Here is a 20,225-nt window from a genome sequence, read left to right on the forward strand (position 1 = left end):
AAAAGATCTGCTTTTGAGATTGACTGATGATTTATAAACAAAAGGAAAATAAAACACTTGACAATCTTTTGTTAAGAATGGAAGGAATTCTCCTAAAGTAAGTATTCAATATGCATTCAAATTTTAACTGTTAGTTTTACTTACTTGATTTTTTTGGTTTCTTTAATCAGAGGCTGCAGTTTCACGAGAACTTCATCTGCTTTATTTTTATCCCCAATAAATTTATTTAGATTAAGTTCATCCAAATGCTGCTCAGACGTCAACAACACAAAAACTAAAGCTGCCCAATGTGAAGAGGAGAGTTTGGTCTTTCCTACTGAATAAGATGTCACAAAATCTTGAATCTCCTGCAGCAGTGAATCATCACCCAGTTCATTCAGACAGTGAATCAGATTGATGGATTTCTCTGTAGACCGATTCTCATTCATCTTCTCTGTAATGTACTTAACAGTTTCCTCTTTCATGTAGGAGCATCTTCTCATCTGTGTCAGTAGATCCTGTAAGAGAATCTGATTGGACTCCAGTGAAAGACCAAGAAGAAAACGCAGGAAAAGATCCAGATGTCCATTCTTACTCTGTAAAGATTTATTTACAGCTCGCTGATGCAACTCAGATAATGAATCCTGTTCTGATGATTTAGGTTTAAATCTGCCCAACATTTTACAAAACCAACCTGCCTTTTGACTTTGATCAAACACATATCTGTTGTAGTTTGTGAAGGAGATGTGAGCATAAAGAGCTGCTAGATGTTCCTGGATGCTGAGATGAACGAAGCAGTAAACTTTCCCCTGATACAAACCAAACTCCTCTCTGAAGATCTGAGTACACAATCCTGAGTACACTGATGCTTCTGCTACATCAATGCCACACTCTCTCAGGTCTTCATCATAGAAGATCAGATTGCCTTTCAGAAGCTGCTTAAAAGCCAGTTTCCCCAGTTTGAAGATCATGTCTTCATCTTTCCTCTCATAGTCTTTCTGATGTTTGATGTTTGTCTGAATGATCAGGAAGTGTGTGTACATTTGTGTGAGAGTCTTGGGGATCTCTCTTCTCTCTGCTTCACTCAACATTCTCTCTAGAACAGTGGCTGAAATCCAGCAGAACACTGGGATGTGACACATGATGTAGAGACTCCTGGATGACTTCAGGTGTGAGATGATTTGATCAGACAGACTCTCATCACTGATTCTCTTCCTGAAGTATTCCTCTTTCTGTGGATCACTGAAGCCTCGTACCTCTGTGACTCGATCAACACACTCAGAGGGGATGAGATCAGCTGCTGCTGGTCTGGAGGTGATCCAGATGAGAGCAGAGGGAAACAGATTCCCCTTGATGAGGTTTGTCAGCATCACGTCCACTGAGGTTGATTCACTTACATCACACAACCTCACATTGCTGTGAAAATCCAGAGACAGACGACACTCATCCAAACCATCAAAGATGAACAACACTTTATATTCATCACTGAAGATTTCCATTTCTTTTGTTTGTGGGAAGAAAAGATGAAGAAGATCTAAAAGACTGAGTGTTTTGTTCTTCATCAAATTGATCTCTCTGAAAGGAAGTGGAAATATGAGGTGGACGTCCTGATTCTCTTTCTCTTCAGCCCAGTCCAGAATGAACTTCTGTACAGAGACTGTTTTTCCAATGCCAGCGACTCCCTTTGTCAGCACACTTCTGATGTGTTTGTCTTGTTCAGGTAAAGGTTTAAAGATGTCATTACATTTGATTGGTGTCTCCTCTGTTGTTGTTCTTCTGGATTGTGTCTCAATCTGTCTCACCTCATGTTCATTACTGATCTCTCCACTTTCACTCTCTGTGATGTAAAGCTCTGTGTAGATCTCATTCAGTAGTGTTGGGTTTCCCTTATTTGATGTTACCTCATACAAACACTCAAACTTCATCCTCAGATTTGATCTGAATGTGTTTAGGAATTCAGCAATATAAGACTCATGGCTGTATAATATAAATACCAGATATTACATAAATAAAAAAATGCATGGAGCCAAAAAAAACGTTTTTGTAGCATATAACACAACATATTACTTTAGCTTATGAAATGTTTAATTAATTTAATATTTAAAATAAACTAAAACATAATACCCAACAATTCACCTGAAACAAGGACTCATGTTTTCATTGATGTCTGGTGTTTGATTCTCAGATTGCTCAATCTTCCTACAATCACAGTCGGGTTCGGTTACTTCTGGTCTGTGCAGCAGAATTGAGTCAATAAATCCATTATATTTCATCTACCTCTTGAAAGACTTTTTCTACAATTATTTAAAGAATGTCTTATACCTTTAAAAATATATATAAATTGTATACAAATATCAATCTGTAATTAAATGATTCATAGTTGTTTTATACCTGTTACCAGGCCGTGTATCACCACTCTTAAAATTCAATGGTTGATCAATAGACACGACACTCTTCACAGACACACAGCTGAACTCTGGATCTGATCTCTTCTGATGATCTGACCTATAACACAGTATGTTCATTATGCTCCTACAAAAACTGTATTGAGCTAAAGTTAAACTGTTAATGAAAAGAAAAGATTGAATGTCACAGATGTCACTGTGCAAGCAATTCTGTGCTAAATTTTTGTATATCAATACTTCAAAATGTTAAAGGGGCGGTGAATTTATCGATTTTATAGTTTTATACTGTTGTTTGATGTCTACTTATGATGTTCGCGTGGTTTTTACATTCAAAAACATCAAAAGCAATAAGTAATAGGCTATTTTGTAACATGGATTAGTGGCTCTCTGGAGAAAAGCTTCGTTTGAAGGGGCGGGCTGCATTGAAGACCTGGACGTAAACACCCACTGCTATGATTGGACGGCTTCATTACCCGTCATTACATGTGGGGAAATGTTTTAAAAACATTAATGTGTGAAAATAGCAGCCGAACACATATATGTTTGAGCCACAAAAGATTCTGGGTGCTAAAGATGATACACATAAATGACAATACGTATAGTAAAGTAGAAACAAAAATTTAAACTCGACGTGACTAAATTACCGTATACAACACAGTAAGCGCGCAACAGAATCTAAACTGCGGCTGATAAATCCTTATCAATAACTTTGTATATTTCTAATGTGCTTGTGAGGTTGCTCTTAGATACACGTAATGTTACATACCACAGTTATATGATAAAAAAGCTTTGTTGAGTGTTGGACCTTTCAAATGCAACGTGCCTAAAATTACCGTATACAACACAGTAAGCGGGCATCAGAATCTAAACTGTGGCTGATAAGTCCTTCCTTATCACTACCATTGCATATTTCTACCGTTAAATTACAGTCGTGTTGTTAAGTGGTGTATCTTTATTAATCGTTTAATGTTTTTAGTACATTAAAACAGTCAAACATACGTGTTTAGACACGGATGTTACAACAGGACATATCAAGCAATCTCTTCTAACAAAGCAATAGTGAAACGCAGTAACTTAAATAAACTTACTGTGTACTTCTGTGTCATTTTTGTCAGATCCAATATTAGTGGTGTTTTTAATCACAGTCTCTCTGCAAATCCAGCATCGACTTCTTTACAAATGAATCCGTGTACACAAAGTAAACACTCCCCACTCGAGCTGGAACTTCTTCAAAAGTAAACTTTATACACGCATTCCTAATGTTGAGACTCCGTTATCCAGCGTCTGTGTTCTTCCCATCGACCATTCTTCCACAGTCATTTTGGTTACATTTGGCAATATTTAAATACATGTTTACTTATTGTTGACACACGTGTGTCACGCGAAGCTGTGGGCGGGGCTACAAAAGTGGTCCTTGTATTTGGCTATGGGGAGTAGAGCTGTAATCGGGCCTTAAAAGTTAGGCCCGAAATGTCCGGAGCCCGACAGAATGCAGCCCGAACCCGAACGTACATTTAGATTGACAGCTATTTAAAAGCCCGAACCCGTTTACAGCCCGACATTATTTAAATGTGCGCACACACACAGCTTTTGTCAAGAATGAGAAATTTACACAGGTTTTAACATTATTTATTCATGACTAATAATCTACACGCCACTTGGAAGTTGAAACAAAGAAATAAAATAAGTCATCTGTAACATTGTAACATCTCATTCTAAATAGGCTTATGCAATACACTATATGCCAATAAAATTATTATTTCTTAACGAATTAAATTAAGATAATACATTCTGAATTAAGATGGGTATTTGGCAATAACGAAATTAAGAGAAAGGCTCCGCGGGATTTGCGTCGGCACTTCTCTCCATTACTGCCAACATTAGTCTATATCCTCTGTCTAAATTATGTATTTAAGACTCGATTCATATTTAGTTATACATTGAAAAACCTACTCACCAAGATTAGGCTACATGTTTTTGATGAGGAAAATCATTAAATCCAATCCACTGTAAATGAATTCAGCGCGATCCTGCGCTACTGATTGAACTTGACCGCTCATTTACCTCACAAAGCCGGAGCGCATGCCCGAGCCCGCCCCGAGCCCGTGTAAAATGTTAGAAAGGAAGCCCGAACCCGCCCGAACCCGCCCGAGCCCGTCGGGTTCGGGCAAAGATCTTCAGCTCTAATGGGGAGGTCCTTTAATTTTACTTTGACGTCATACTTTTCCGAATTCCACACTGGCTTGTTTTACTGGCTTGGTGCCAAAAACTGTTATATTTCAGTAGCACGGACGTTTTCGGTTCTGAAACTTGCAGGATGTTCATTTAAGTATGATGACCTCTTATATAACAAATTATCAAGTTAAAATTGAGTATTTGATTCACGGCTCCTTTAAATAAAATTATGCATCACAGATTATTGTAACATACCTTAGATTAGGCCTTGTATCATCACTCTTAAAATTTAATGGTTGATCAATAGACACGACACTCTTCATACACACACATCTGATCTCTGGATCTGATCTCTTCTGATGATCTGACCTATAACACAGTGGGCCCTATTTTAACGATCTGAAACGCAAGTGCGAAGCGCAACGCGCAAGTGAGTTTGTGGGCGGATCTTGGGCGGCTTTGAAATCGGACTCAAGAAACGCAAGCAAGGTCCAACCCCAAAGTACTCTTACAAATCAAGTTCATATACATTAAGGTTTCTTATGAAAACATTTTAATTATTATTTACATAAAATAAACGTAATACAGCCACACAACAAACTTATGAAAATATTTTAATCGTTATTTGCATGAGAATAAATAAAAACTATCACCACAATGCTCACCACTATGATTCCCCTTATTTCGTGTATTAATATTTTTAAGTGTAACAATTTATGATTTGCAAAAATAACTGTTGCATCTGTGTAGATTAGATAAGCAAAGTGTATGCGCGTTGTGCACACTATACATTATGGTCAAGCATGCGCCCTTAAAATAGCATAATGAACAACGCGCAACGCGCCACTGACTTTAAACTTTTTTTTTCTGGTCAGTGGCGCAATTGTTTTTTGAAACTGCAAAATAGCATCAGGGATGGTTTGCGCCGGAACACGCCTCTTTTTTTGCGCTGAACCACCCAGGGAGCGCAAGTTCATTCCCTAGTTTGCCGACGTGCTTCTGTGACGGGAAAAACCCGCTGTGCGCCGGGGCAAAATACGAATGATACATGCGTCACGGACAAAGTCAATTGCGCTGGGTGCAAGATAGAGCCCAGTATGTTCATTATGCTCCTACAAAAACTGTATTGAGCTAAACTGTTAATGAAAAGAAAAGATTGAATGTCACAGATGTCACTGTGCAAGCAATTCTGTGCTAAATTTTTGTATATCAATACTTCAAAATGTTAAATAAAATGATGCATCGCATATTATTTTAACATACCTTAGATTAAGCCTTGTATCATCACTCTTAAAATTCAATGGTTGATCAATAGACACGTCACTCTTCATAGACACACAGCTGAACTCTGGATCTGATCTCTTCTGATGATCTGAACTATAACAAACAACAGATTAGAATTAATACTAATGGTCAGTTAATGTTATGTGTTTGAATCCAATCATAAGAAATTACTTTTCATCTTTTCATTTTGCTCCTTCAAAAATTGTATTGAACTGAGTTGTTAATGTGTCTGATAATGAAAAGATCGAATTTCTCAATTTTTGTATACCAATACTTCAAAATGTTAAATAAAATGATGCATCGCATATTATTTTAACATACCTTAGATTAAGCCTTGTATAATCACTCTTAAAATTCAATGGTTGATCAATAGACACGTCACTCTTCATAGACACACATCTGAACTCTGGATCTGATCTCTTCTGATGATCTGACCTATAACACACAACAGATTAAAATTAATACTAATGGTCAGTTAATGTTATGTGTTTGAATCCAATCATAAGAAATTACTTTTCATCTTTTCATTATGCTCCTTCAAAAACTGTATTGAACTGAGTTGTTAATGTGTCTGATAATGAAAAGATCGAATTTCTCAATTTTTGTATATCAATACTTCAAAATGTTAAATAAAATGATGTATCACAGATTATTTTAACATACCTTAGATTAGGCCTTGTATCATCACTCTTAAAATTTAAAGGGGTCATATGATGAAAATGTTAGCATTGCCACTTTGTAGGTGTGAGCAAAAATAGGTCATTGAAATTTGGCTTTCATTATGATGTCATAAGGATATCTTATTAGAATAATACCGCCTCCTTAATCTGAACTCTCCAACCACTGCACTGCCGTTTAGTGCAGAGAGAAAGAGAGAGAAAAGAAGGAGTTGACAGCACAATTGAGTTTGAATTACAACAAACCACCATCATTGTGATCAGTGGTTGCACTTCATCCGCTCATTTGCATTTTAAAAAACACACCCAAAACGACACATTTTTGCTCAAACCTACAAAGTGGCAATGCTAACATTTTCATCATATGACCCCTTTAATGGTTGACTCTTCATAGACACACAGCTGATCTCTGGATCTGATCTCTTCTCATGATCTGAACTAGGGATGCACCGAATCCAGTTTTTTTTGGGTTCGGCCGAATACCGAATCCACTGTTTAAGATTCGTCCGAATCCGAATACCAAATCCTACTTGCATCCTTATTCCATTAACACAGTAAAACACATTAATGAAGTAAACAACGTCCACAGCAGTGAATTTTTCATTTTATTTGATTATAACTGTAAAAAAAGGATTATGCCAGGATGACAAGTGGGAAAAACTATTTTGACAATTACATAAGCCTATGCATAATGAAAGCAATGCGGTGATGCGCTAGTTTTTTCCAGGTGCGTCCACGAAATGTGAACCGCCCCTAAGGCCCACCGAAAAAAAAATGCTTATCTCCACGTCAGCACCCGATGTGTGTAATCAACGACCGCATGACGTCGACCAGCTTAGCGCAAGCCTAGGGTTCGGTTCGGTGTAAAAAAATCTAAGATTCGCCCAAACCCCGTCAAAAAGCCCATTATTCGGCCGAATCCGAATCCTGGATTCGGTGCATCCCTAGTTAATACAATAACTTTGCTGTGTAAAAATGTTTTCAATCCCAGCTATCAGTAACTAGGAGTTTCTGACATGTTTCAAAAATGCTGTTATGTTTTAGGTAACAAGACAGTGATTAAAATAATATAAGGGTGGATTTGGTGACTTACACACCCAACTCAGAAATAAAAAACATAAGATGAAGAAATGTACTTCCATGCCTCCAAAACACTCTTTGTTCAATATCGTAACCAAAACACATCAAAACTTTTCACAAATTCACAGGAGATCTTCTGACAGTAAGAGAAAAAGACCAAAAGCACAGATTGCTCGACCCTGTAAAAATAATTATAGTAGCCGCATCACAATTAACCCTGCGTTACTTTGTGCCACGCTCACCCCTACCAAAGAGTATAGAAGCCCAAGAGGCGAAACTCTGTTGTGTTATGGGTAACAGTCTGTAGATGGCGCTGCGGAGCCACGGCCGCCATTATGGACTGTAAGCTGCTGAAATCGTTAGCGCGCCTCACAACTGTTCCACACTCTTCCATTCTATGTCAGTGCCTCTACTCTCACAAAAAGAAAAAAATACAACAAAACTTCTCATACACAAATGCTCACACAATAGATGGTGGTGTCTGATTAATTACTAAGATCTTATGGCTCCATTTTAGTACTGTTTATAGTTCATGTGTGCACTTGCTAGATTGCACATCTTTTTTGTCCCTTTCCGCCTGTAATAGGACATTCACAGATTGTTTTTGTTCTTGCCATTGAAACGTTCACTGTGTGCACTTTCACTGAAGATGTTGAAAAAACTTGTTAATATTTTTGTGATATTCTAAGTAAAAGATTAACTCTTAAGAAATGTTCATTTATAATTTATTTATTTATTTTTCCAAATCATATATGGTGATGTTCACTCATTTCAAAATCAACATTTGAATAAATATCTTATTACTGTGTGTCTGCCTATATATTATTTCATGAATTTCTGTTATTCATATAACAAGGAAAATGCATAATAGAACATGAATATTGATAGATTAAAGGTTTGCAGTAATTTTATAATTGTATCTTTGCAAACCGTAAGTGGTAGGCTAATGAAGCCGATTCGGTGGGGGACATACGCTTACGAAAAAGTACTATAGGAATCTTATAGTATTTTGGGACAAAATAGTATAGTAATCTTATATGAATACTATAGTAATTTGGGACATACTATAGAAGTAGGATAAGACTACTATAGAAATACTATAGCAGCTTTAAAATATTATAGAGGTATTAGAACATCACAGAAGTATGTTATGTTCTGTAATACCTCTATAATATCCTAGAGCCGCTATAGTATTTCTATAGTAGTCTTATCGTACTTTTATAGTAATATTTTGTCCCAAAATACTATTTTCCTAAGGATAATTAGGCCATGCATAAACACGTTGTTTTCGTATTTAGATATGACGACCAGAAAAAAAAATAAGTTATGCCAAGTTTTTGTTATGTTAAGTTGGTTCAGTGCCATTGACTCTCATTATTTTTCGGTGTTTTCCTTCAGTTTTCAGTCCATAATGGCGGCCGCGCCGTCACGTCATGGGGGCAACTGTTGCTATGGAGCGTTCTATTGAGCTTCGCCTCTTGGGCTTCTATTCTCTTTGCCCCTACTTAAAAATGTTTCACATTTTTCCATACTGCTTATATAATTCCAATTCTCTCTCTCTCTCTCTCTCTCTCTCTCTCTCTCTCTCTCTCTTTCTTTCTCTCTCTCTCTCTCCATTTTCATAGTTTTGAAGTTTACTATTACAGATATTGTGAAATAATTCTGAACTATAACACACAGATCAGATTTAATACTTTAATTTACATTAATAATCTTCATAACAAAAATAATTACAAGAAACTTTAAGAAGTGTTTATTAAGGTTTTAGATATTTAGATTTTAATTAATAACAAATATACTGCTATATTTTTCTGTGATATAAAGGTTATTTAATAAAGTGTTCATATAAAGTACCTGCATCCTGTAGAAAAATCTTCATCTGCTGATGTTTGTGTTTGATCCATGATGGAGCTGCAGAGGTGAATCTGATCAATCTGATCTCCACAACTTATACTGAATGAAAATAACATTCAGGCACAAAATAAACTTAAAGTGAATAAACAGACATTATAACTGAGTAAATGAATGAATCCTGAGTGTTGAAGAAACAACTGCATCAACATAACTACACAACATTACATCAACAGAACACAAATTAACACAGATGTTCCTTCTTTTGAAGAATCACATATAACACAAAATAAAAAAGAGAGGAGTAATATGCTGCTGTTATCCCAGTAAACGTGTCCCGTTTTGGCTCTGGGTGGGGCCACTGCGGGCAAAAAATTGGAGCCCACAGCAGGCTGCCCCTGTGGGTCCCACTACCAGCGTGAAATGCGGGGCATGTGTGGGCCCCACACTATGGGACCCCAGTGGGGTAGCCCAAAGTGTGGGCTGGGTGTGGGCAGAAAATTGGGGCCCCACACGTGCCCTGCATTTCATGACGGTTGCGGGCCCACAGTGCAGGGTTGCCAACTCTCACGCATCTGGCGTGAGACTCACGCATTCAGCCTAAATCTCACGCTAAAATAGACATTCTTCTCTGCTGAATTTTTTTTTCACTCATGTGCATGGCCATACCCACCACTGAGGTCTTCGTTTTCGTCTTATTTAACCCAACTCTCAGTGCTTGTTTAGCTTCTTGCGGTGCTGCGCAGACCGATCTGCATGTGACATCTTAGCACCGCAAGACCGATTCAACAGTATGCTTTTAAATCGATCTCGCGGTCGTTTGATGTCACAAGCCAATGGGTCTTCGCTGCTCCCCATTAAGTAAGAAAAAGTCAAATTGACTCCCAGATGACAAATCAAATTACAGACAGAGGTGCAACTCAAAGGAGAACAGCTGCGCGATTCCTCAGAGTGGAAGTGCAAGAAAGATGTAAGTAATTAAACGCTGACTATTATACAGCTGTTTAATGATTAGATTCACAGCCTTGAACTTGTATATCTGACGCATCGGGAAAGGCACAATGCTTCATCCACCGGTATAGCGCGCGTGCACAGAGTTTAAATAAGCCCATGTTTGTCTTTTGGCTTAAACGAACAAATTCACATAACATTTGTGAATGTAGCTGTCTTAGTGAGTATCATGGTAAACAACTGACCAAATTTAACCAAATTTAAACCTTTTATTGCATTCAGTCTAAAGCCTGCCTAATAAACAGTATACTTATTGAAGTCATTAAAGTTAAACAAAAGAAGAGAAAATCACTCACTGGTCTTGACTGTAACTTCATACATATTTACTTTAAATATTAAATAATTTATTATTTAATATAAATAAATAAAAATTACTTTTTTTGCCAAAAACCCTTAGAGTTGAGCTCTTCTATTGAAGTAAGTTTAAGGTTTATTATGGAATTTAGATTTCCTGAACAACTATTCCTAAAATTAATTCTTCATTAACAGACAGTAAATCAAATCAAATGTGAGAAGTTTAAAATTCAGCCTTGCATTATATCTTACAGCAGGTAAGCTCAAAAATGATTTGTTACACCTGACCTAGATAATAAACATGTGAATATTAGCCAAAGCAAAATTCTTATGACAGACAGGATGGTAATGGACCATTCTAAGTGCCCAATATATAGTAATTTCCTGAATATAAGCACCATGCATTGTTTTATTCACCGTGTTTTATGCAAACAAAAAACAAAACCATGAATTTATGCTGCGTTCCAGGCAACCTGTAACCCGTAACTCACGACTTCAAAACCACGACTCACGACTTTGAACTGGGAGTACATCGATCTAGTACGAGTTCACGGGTGGGAAGTCACGGGTTTGACTGCCGTTCCAGAGCACTTTCACCGGTAGAAGGTTGTAAAAGCACGAGTTACAGGCTGCCTGGAACGCATAGGGTCGTGAGTCGTGGTTTTGAAGTCGTAACTCACGGGTTTAAAAACCTGCCTGGAACGCACCATAAGTACACGTGCCTCTGAGTCTCGCGAGAAATAGTCCAAAATCCCGGTAATTCTCACCTACCCTTTTACGTATACTGAGGTTTCGGACATACTATTCGTTCGCATACTATATAGTATGGCAGTATGCGGTTTCGGATTCAGCCTTACTGTAATGATAATGGTAATGGCAACCTGGCTTAAAGTTATATATGTGTGCGCATGTGCAGGCGGTGTAGGCATAGTGGCAGCACGGCATGCGAGCTGTGTCTTGAATAAATAATCAACGTTGCCTCTCAAATGTTTAATAGTTTTATTTAAAGAACTCACAGAACTAAAACACTTACACCAATACATTTTAAAAGTGCTGTGTGGCGCTTCTTTCGTTTTTGGAGCATCAACCGGAATTGAACCCCAAAGTGAAACTGAGAGGACAAAATGGTGTCATCTGCCTCTAAATGCTGTTTTAAATAATGTAATCTAACTGATCAACACAAATACAAAGCACCACAACTCTGCTGAAAAAAAAAACAGTAAAACCATTAAATTCTAATGGTTTTATTGTTTTTTTCAGCAGGGAATACAGCTGCGTCGCAAGCTCTGTCAAACTGCCAGCTTATCAGTCAACATTAAAGTTTATAATATTTTAGTCGATCGAATCACTAACAACAAAATGAACATTACTATGAACTTATTTTAATGAAGTAACGTAAAGGAATTAATGAAAACTTACCTTAGATTTTACAAGAGTTGTTCCGATACCAGTATGGGAAATGCGGCCGATCCACAACAAAATTCTAGCATCGGAATCTGCGAGTACTTGAACCCATGTGCCGATTCTAAGCCTAGTAATGTCCTTTATAGCTAATTCTTTTTTTTCTGCAAAGCGAAACTCATCTCTTCTTCTCTGATCTGAATGCAAACACCTGGAAGTTACCACATGCGTGACGCAACCACTGTTTAGAGCGGCGAAGAAATGAAAGTGCGCAGCTGTATGTCCGCTGTTTGTTCGTATTTCAGACTAATAAAACGTTGACATGTCTCAAATGCAATGCTGCATTTTCGATGCTCGTGTGGCTAGTGCTTTTAAAGAAGCTTTATTTTACTCTTGTATTTAAAACTGAAATGCCTTTTGTTTAACAAAATTGTTTCTGGACTTTTAAGTTTTAAATAGATTATTTTGTTATATTATTCATATAGCTACTCGTTTTATGCAGTTATATTCTAAAACTAAAATACCCTTTCCGTTTACAGTGTTAGGTTTGTGGCTCTTTGTCACTTAGGAAAAATAAATATTACTGTCAAATGTCTTTCAGATAATAAAAAAACTCAAGTTCACTGTATGTATTCGTTCATGTTTTATACTGGAATAAGTCTGAGGCACACCATAAAACAGTTATATCCATTCATACTGAGCTAGAAGCGCGCGCCGCAAAAATACGCGTGTTCGTGTTATTGCAGCGCTGACAGGATGATGACGTCAATGTACCGCGAGAGCGATTCGAAATTAGACCTCTACGTGTAATTTCTCGACTCGCTCTCGCGATACGTTGACATCATCAACGTTTGATGTCTGTTCTTTCAGCGCTGCATAAAGTCGAACATGCCTGCCTAATAACAGATAACAAAAGACAACATGCTAAAAAACAATAAAGATGTTAAAAAAAGTGCTTCTCCAAGCACTGCGTCCAGACGGGACTGAAAATACTTGTTTAACATTAACAGGAATATTTTCCTTTAAAGCAACTTCATCCAGGGGTGTGTTCAATTATTTCTACATAAACATGCATGCACATTTTGTTCTAAATGGACAGACCTTTATAAACATGTATAAAAATTGTTTTATTATAGTAAAAGTGTAGTACCCTTACGAAAATTAACCATGGCGTCATGTATGTGTAAGATTGACATGTAGGCCGCTAGAGGGCGCCATAGACTGTAAGATACACAGAACAGGTGTTTGGTTGTGCAGTAAAGAAGCTTACAATGTTTCAAAAACGTCCTTTTTGTTTTATTTAGGTGTTATTTTATTTTTGTTTTTAATGTTGTGCTGCAACAATACCTAATTACAATGAACGTTTTTACAATGAACAAATTACGTTGTGTAAAGTTGTAAAAAAATTTGTGTTTTAATTTTAAATCTTATCATAATCTCTTTGTCTTGATGTTTTGTATTTAAACTTAATTTCCCACCCCTTCTTTTCATTAAGTAATTTATTTATACAATAGTTTGTGATGATTTCTGGCCATAATTAAGACGCATACTTGTTTTGCTAAATCCATTGTAAAGCAGTGAGCGTCTTCTGTCTCCAGTATGTTATAAGCTTGGTTTTATAGTTTAATCTTATCAAAATAAAGAATCTCACAATCGCATGCTTCTCAGTGCTTCTCTTTACTTCCGTGCTTCAGCATCACAATGACGTTACATCACATGACTCACACATAACCATACAAGGTCTGTCACATCCTGCTAACCATAAATATAACATATTGTAACATCCTCCCTTTTTTTTTTTTTTTTTTTTTTAACAGCCCTATGGCTAATGTATTTAATTAACTTGTGAACATAACAACAACAACAACAACAACAAAAAACATACCACTGTATACACATAGTGGATCTTAAGTGTCATTAGAACAATTATGCAGTTTAAACAAAATCTTTCAAGTGAGTTGGTCTCTTGACCACCCTGCCATATCTGGTTGTCACAACATTGTTGCTGTTATCTGACTGTTGTTTGCATGTGCGCGTTGTGTGTGATCCTGTCACTGAATGTCCCTCATCCAGCTGTGTGTGCTGGTTAGTCTGTTCCATCTTGCTATTTGTGTTTTGTGTGTCTGCTCTCTGTATTCCTCCAGGCACAGTCCTGAGATGTTTCCGATTTCTCCTCACAACAGTTCCATTTTCCAACTGAACAGTATATGATCTTTTATTGGCCATTTTTATCACTTGTGCTGGTGACCATTGTGCTTTGTGTTTCGTGTCCAACTGAACTCTGACTTGTTCTCCTTCCTGAAGAGGTTTAAGATCTTTTGCTCCTCTGTTGTAATAGTAAGCCTGCTTGCGTTGGTTGTCTTTTATTACCTGTTCTGTGTGAACAACAGCTGGCTGTAGGAGGTTGTCATGTGTTGGAAGTAGTGTTCTGGTTCTTCGGCTCATGAGTCGTTGTGCAGGACTGGCACTGAATCCCTGAGATGGTGTGTTCCGGTGTTCTAGAATAGCGAGATATGGATCAGTCTTTGCTCTCCTTGCTTTGTCCATCATTAGTTTGGCAGTCTTTACTGCAGACTCAGCTTTGCCGTTGCTCTGTGGATATGCAGGAGATGATGTTATGTGCCTGAATTCCCATGCCATGCTGAATTGTCTGAATTCTTGTGAGCTGTACTGTGGCCCGTTATCCGAGATCACTATGTCTGGGATCCCGTGACGTGCAAAATGGGCCTTCAACTTGTGTATCACTGTGCTTGAGCTGGTGTCTGTTAGATAGTCCACTTCCCAGAAATTGGAAAAATAGTCAACAGTAACGAGGTAAGCTCTGTTGTTAAATGAAAACAAATCTGTACCCACTTTTGCCCATGGTCTCATCGGAATATCGTGTGGGCACATAGTCTCTTTCTGCTGTCGTGCATCTACTGCTCTGCAAACTGCACATTTTCCAATGTACGCTTTAATGGCTGCACTCATCCCAGGCCAGTATACACAGTCCCTTGCTCTGCGTAAACAACTTTCGATGCCTAAGTGTGATGCATGTATTTTCTCCATGATTTCTGTTCTCAGTTTTGCTGGTATCACTGCTCTTTCTCCTCTAAAAATCACACCATGTTGCACACTCAGTTCCTCTTTTACAGAAAAAAACTGTCTCACCTCTTCTTTCAGCTGAGTTTTCTCATCTGGCCATCCCTGGACTATCACTTGCTGTAACATCTGAAATGTTCCATCCTTAGCCGTTTCTGCCTGTATCCTTTGTAGACTTCCTTCTGATATGGCCAGGTATTGTAGCATGTTAATTGTCTCTATTTCTGTCTCTACAGAGCCTTCTGTCGCACACTCCGATAGGTATGCTCTGCTGAGGGTGTCCGCTAAGTGCATTAGACGACCTGGAACATAGACAACATTAATATCATAACGCTGGAGCCTCAAAAGCATTCTCTGCAAACGCTTAGGCGCATCCAGAAGTGGCTTTCTTGTGATGGTTTCGAGGGGTTTGTGATCAGAATGGACTTCTACGTTCCTGCCATAGGTGTACTGGTGGAAATTTTCCATCCCAAACAGGATTGCCAGGCATTCCTTTTCTATTTGCGCATACCCCTTTTCAGTGGGTGTAAGCGCTCTGCTGCAAAAAGCAACTGGTTGTCCTGCCTGTAAAAGTGCTGCGCCCAGGCCTGTCTCAGAGGAGTCACATTGAAGGACCAGGTCTTCTTCTGGATTATAGTACTTTAAAACAGGTGCAGAGGCGATCATTTGTTTCAATTTATTGAATGCTTCTTCCTGTACATCAGTCCACTCCCACACCATATCTCTGTGTGTCAGTTGTCTTAATGTGTCGCAGCTATCTGATAAGTGTGCACAAAATTTAGACAAATAGTTCACCATGCCTAATACTCTTTGTAGCCCCTTCAAATCTGATGGCCTGGGCATCTCCACTATGGCTCTCACCTTCTCTGGGTCAATCTTTAGACCTTCTGATGTCAGTCTGTGTCCGATATATGGCACCTCTTTCTGTCTCAGCTTGAGTTTGTTGAAGTTTAGTTTGATGTTTCTTTTTCTGCAACGTTCCAGTAGCTGCTTGAGTTTTACATCATGATCTTTCTCAGCTGCCTCATCATTGTCACCTTCACCACAGACGAGAATGTCATCTGCTATTATACGAATTCCTGGTAGCCCCTCCAACGCCTGGGTCAGCCTGTGCTGGAACACTTCTGGAGCCGGGCTGATCCCCATGGGCATTCGAATCCATCTGTACCTGCCAAATGGAGTGGAAAAGGTAGTGAGGTAACTTGAATCTTCTGAAAGCCTGACATGCCAGAATCCGTTCTTCACATCACACACTGTGAAAACTCTCGCTTTAGATAGATCTGGAAGCACATCATCAATGGTGGGCAAAGGGAAGTGTTGACGCTTAAGTGCTTTGTTTAGTGGTCTTGGGTCAATACAAATTCTTAATTGTCCAGATGGTTTCTTCACCACCACCATGCTGCTAATCCAATCCGTGCTCTTTTCCACCTGAGTTATGATGCCTCTCTCAACCAGATTTTCCAACTCATCTTTTAGGTGTTTCATTAGTGCCACTGAAACTCTCCGCTTCGGAAGCTGCACCGGTTTCACTTCAGGATTCACTTCGAGGTTGTATTTGCCCTCCAAGCATCCGTCACCTTCAAATACATCAGCATACTCTCGTTGTATATCTCTCTTGTCCCACTTTTCCTTTTCTCTGCTTGTCTCTGAAATGACAATATCATCAATCGCCAGAATATTTTCATGCTGAATTCTTACCAGATCCATTGCTTGCACAGCCTTGTTTCCTAGCAGTGGTATTGATGAGCTTTCATCCACTACCATAAATTCCAACCGGTAAAGTTTTCTATTTCTGGGGTTTCTTATTTTTATTCTGCATTTTCCTAAGGGTTTCAGAGTGCTCTTATTATACATGACCAGAATCTGTTCTGTCTTTTCCATTGCTGTGTCAGGGTTTAACAGTTGGATGGGTAAGACATTGCAACTGGCTCCACAGTCCAATTTAAATTTTACTGGCTTTTCCCCTATCAGCATGGTTGCGAACAGTTGTTTTTCTTGTTTGTCTCCCTCCTTTTGTGAACTGAGACTGAGAATTTCTTGAAATGGTTCCTCTTCCATTTCTGCTACACTGTGTATTCCTTTTCGCTTTGTGTCTTTTGTTTTGCATGTGGTTTGTTTTGCACATTTTCTGCACTGCTTTCCATAAGCTGGGCAACTTAGCTTTTTCCACTCATGCTGTTTCCCACAGTATTTACACTTAACGTTAGCTGAATGAGTTTGTTTGGCACTCTGAGACTGCCTAACTCTCTGAACTGCGTGCACTTCTTCAGTTTTTCTTCCTTCAATTGTCATCACATTTTCTTTTGATAGTTCAGATGCTCTGCATATTCTCATACATTTCTCAAGCGTCAAGTCCATCTCTCTTAATAGGCGTTCTCTCACTTGCGAGTTCAGTATGCCGCATACTATTCTGTCTCTAATCAAAGAGTCTTTAGCCGATCCGAAATTGCACGTGTCCGCCAGCACTTTTAAATCAGTAACATATTTTTCAATCGTTTCTCCGAAGTTCTGATTTCTGGAGAAAAATCTGTACCTTTCTACAGTTTCATTGAGTGCTGGATTGCAGTGGTTTCGGAACGCAGTTAACAGCCAATCCACCGTCAACTCATTGTCTGCCGGTAAAGCGGCGCTTAGCGTCTTGCTTAGTTCTCTGCCCGCTTCTCCGATTAGATATTGGAACACTTTTACCTTGGTCTTACTGTCCGCATCTGCGAGCGATAAGTCCATGTACAGGGAAAACTCCTCTTCCCATGCTTTCCAAGCCTTGGTTAAGCACGCTGCATTCCAGTCAAAATTCGCTGGCGGTTTCAGCCCGAATGCACCCTCCATGATCGGCACTCTCTCACTCTCAGTTGCTCTCTTTATAGCCAACTGAACTCTGTCTTTTACTTTTATTCAATAATTTACCGCTGCCACCATGTTATAAGCTTGGTTTTATAGTTTAATCTTATCAAAATAAAGAATCTCACAACCGCATGCTTCTCAGTGCTTCTCTTTACTTCCGTGCTTCAGCATCACAATGACGTTACATCACATGACTCACACGTAACCATACAAGGTCTGTCACATCCTGCTAACCATAAATATAACATATTGTAACACAGTACAGCAGGAGGCGCTGCAGCTCTTTATCGCAAATAAACCGGGTGTGCTCCGGCTCTTTGATTGCCCCCTGGTGGCTGGCTGTAGTACAAGTCATAAACCCCGCCCTCTCCATTCAAACGAATGGGACTCTGCTCTAAATAAAAAAAAATATTTACACTTTCAATAAAAGTTTCCGAAAGATGGTTTTGGTCCTTTCTTGTTATCACGCTGATATATGTTCAAGTCTTCATTATTGTGGTAAGTTTCATTTTAGCTTGTAATTTGATGCAATGTAAACGACTCCGGTCAGGCCACCCTCCACTTTGAAAAAGATGGTCAAACTAGCCCTCACGTTTTTTTTCTGTGTGCACATATATTAGGCATTACGGTAAATGCACGAGAGGAATGATTTCAAAATAAAAGTTTCTCAACTAATTTGTTGATATTTCTGTTGCATTCTGTGTGTATTTTAAATCGTTGCTAGGGTGTTATGGGTGGTTTCTACCCAGCTAACACAAATACGTAACTGTTACGTAACGTCGACGTAATATGATGACCAAACTTACGTCGTGGCGACGAACCGAGTTACGTCGTGGCGACCAGAAAAGTGAAATTCCTGGATTCGTCGCCTGCACGTAACTTCGCAACGTAATCTGATCTGCCTGTAGTGGGAACGTCGTGACAACGTAATTGATTGAAAGTTTTATGTTGGTAACCAGTTAGTAATTTAAATCTTTTATTTAATATTCTTTGGGCGGACATCTGCAATAGGCTACAACTAATTTAACTTGTCCTTATTATATTCTCCATATAATTTAAAATGTCATATCTTAATTGTGCAGGCGTACAATTGAGATATGACATTTTAAATTATATGGAGAATCCATTTAAATGTTTATTTTAACATATGTTTATTTAAATGTTTGTAATGTAATGTTCATGTTCAATAAAATGAAGTATTCCATCTCGGAGTCTGTCATTCATATGCTATGGTAAGTCTTTTAGTTATGGGCAAATAAGGACAAGTTAAATAAGTTGTAGCCTATTGCAGATGTCCGCCCAAAGAATATTAAATAAAAGATTTAAATTACTAACTGGTTACCAACATAAAACTTTCAATCCATTACGTTGTCACGACGTGCCCACTACAGGCAGATTACGTTGCTAAGTTACGTGCAGGCGACGAATCCAGGAATTTCACTTTTCCGGTCGCCACGACGTAACTCGGTTCGTCGCCACGACGTAAGTTTGGTCATCATATTACGTCGACGTTACGTAACAGTTACGTATTTGTGTTAGCTGGGTAGAAACCACCCATAACACCCTAGCAACGATTTAAAATACACACAGAATGCAACAGAAATATCAACAAATTAGTTGAGAAACTTTTATTTTGAAATCATTCCTCTCGTGCATTTACCGTAATGCCTAATATATGTCCACACAGAAAAAAAAACGTGAGGGCTAGTTTGACCATCTTTTTCAAAGTGGAGGGTGGCCTGACCGCAGTCGATGCAGTGACTATATCTGCGGTCACAGATTCCTAATGGGGATAATTAGGAATTCTATTTTCCTCTATAAGGCCTATATTTTCTTCTTTTCTTTTCTTTTCTGAACACCGGACTTGTGCTGAGTCTGACCGGACATTTTGAGCGTACTGAACTTCAAATCAAATGAATCAAATATTTTCTTTATTTTTTATCAATTATTCCATAGGTTCCAGTTCTGGCCCCCCTCTGGGCCCCACCCCACCCTGGGCCCGGGACAACAGACCCGTTTGTCCCCCCCTGTCAGCGGGCGTGTGTGTGTGTGTCCGGGAGCAAACATACTGTTCTTAACTATCAACCAAGTCTTAATTCATGTTTTTTGTATTTTATTTACACATTTATCATTTTTATATAGT

The 20,225-nt window shown here is 38.5% G+C and overlaps 1 protein-coding gene across 12 annotated transcripts in view; it reads right to left on the bottom strand.

Moving 5' to 3' along the window:
- Window positions 1-20,225, bottom strand: part of LOC135771657 (NACHT, LRR and PYD domains-containing protein 3-like) — a 328,830-nt gene that overhangs the window by 220,189 nt on the left and 88,416 nt on the right. For 2 of the 12 annotated variants that reach the window (XM_065281978.2, XM_065281984.2), the window contains exons 1-7: window positions 12,176-12,430; window positions 9,455-9,553; window positions 5,823-5,936; window positions 4,815-4,928; window positions 2,371-2,484; window positions 2,116-2,211; window positions 145-1,956 (exon numbers count right to left, since the gene is read on the bottom strand). The exons of 5 other annotated variants lie outside the window; for them this stretch is intronic. In XM_065281978.2, the coding sequence (XP_065138050.1) occupies window positions 145-1,956; window positions 2,116-2,211; window positions 2,371-2,484; window positions 4,815-4,928; window positions 5,823-5,936; window positions 9,455-9,504 (2,300 nt within the window). In that variant the 5' untranslated portion in view covers window positions 9,505-9,553; window positions 12,176-12,430. Of the gene's footprint in view, window positions 1-144; window positions 1,957-2,115; window positions 2,212-2,370; window positions 2,485-4,814; window positions 4,929-5,822; window positions 5,937-6,164; window positions 6,279-6,506; window positions 6,542-9,454; window positions 9,554-12,175; window positions 12,442-20,225 lie in introns of those variants that run through there. 5 more of the 12 variants (XM_065281982.2, XM_065281975.2, XM_065281977.2 and 2 more) reach the window with 5 other exon arrangements.

Source organism: Paramisgurnus dabryanus, chromosome 8 (assembly GCF_030506205.2).
Source record: "Paramisgurnus dabryanus chromosome 8, PD_genome_1.1, whole genome shotgun sequence".
NCBI classification, from domain to species: domain Eukaryota; kingdom Metazoa; phylum Chordata; class Actinopteri; order Cypriniformes; family Cobitidae; genus Paramisgurnus; species Paramisgurnus dabryanus.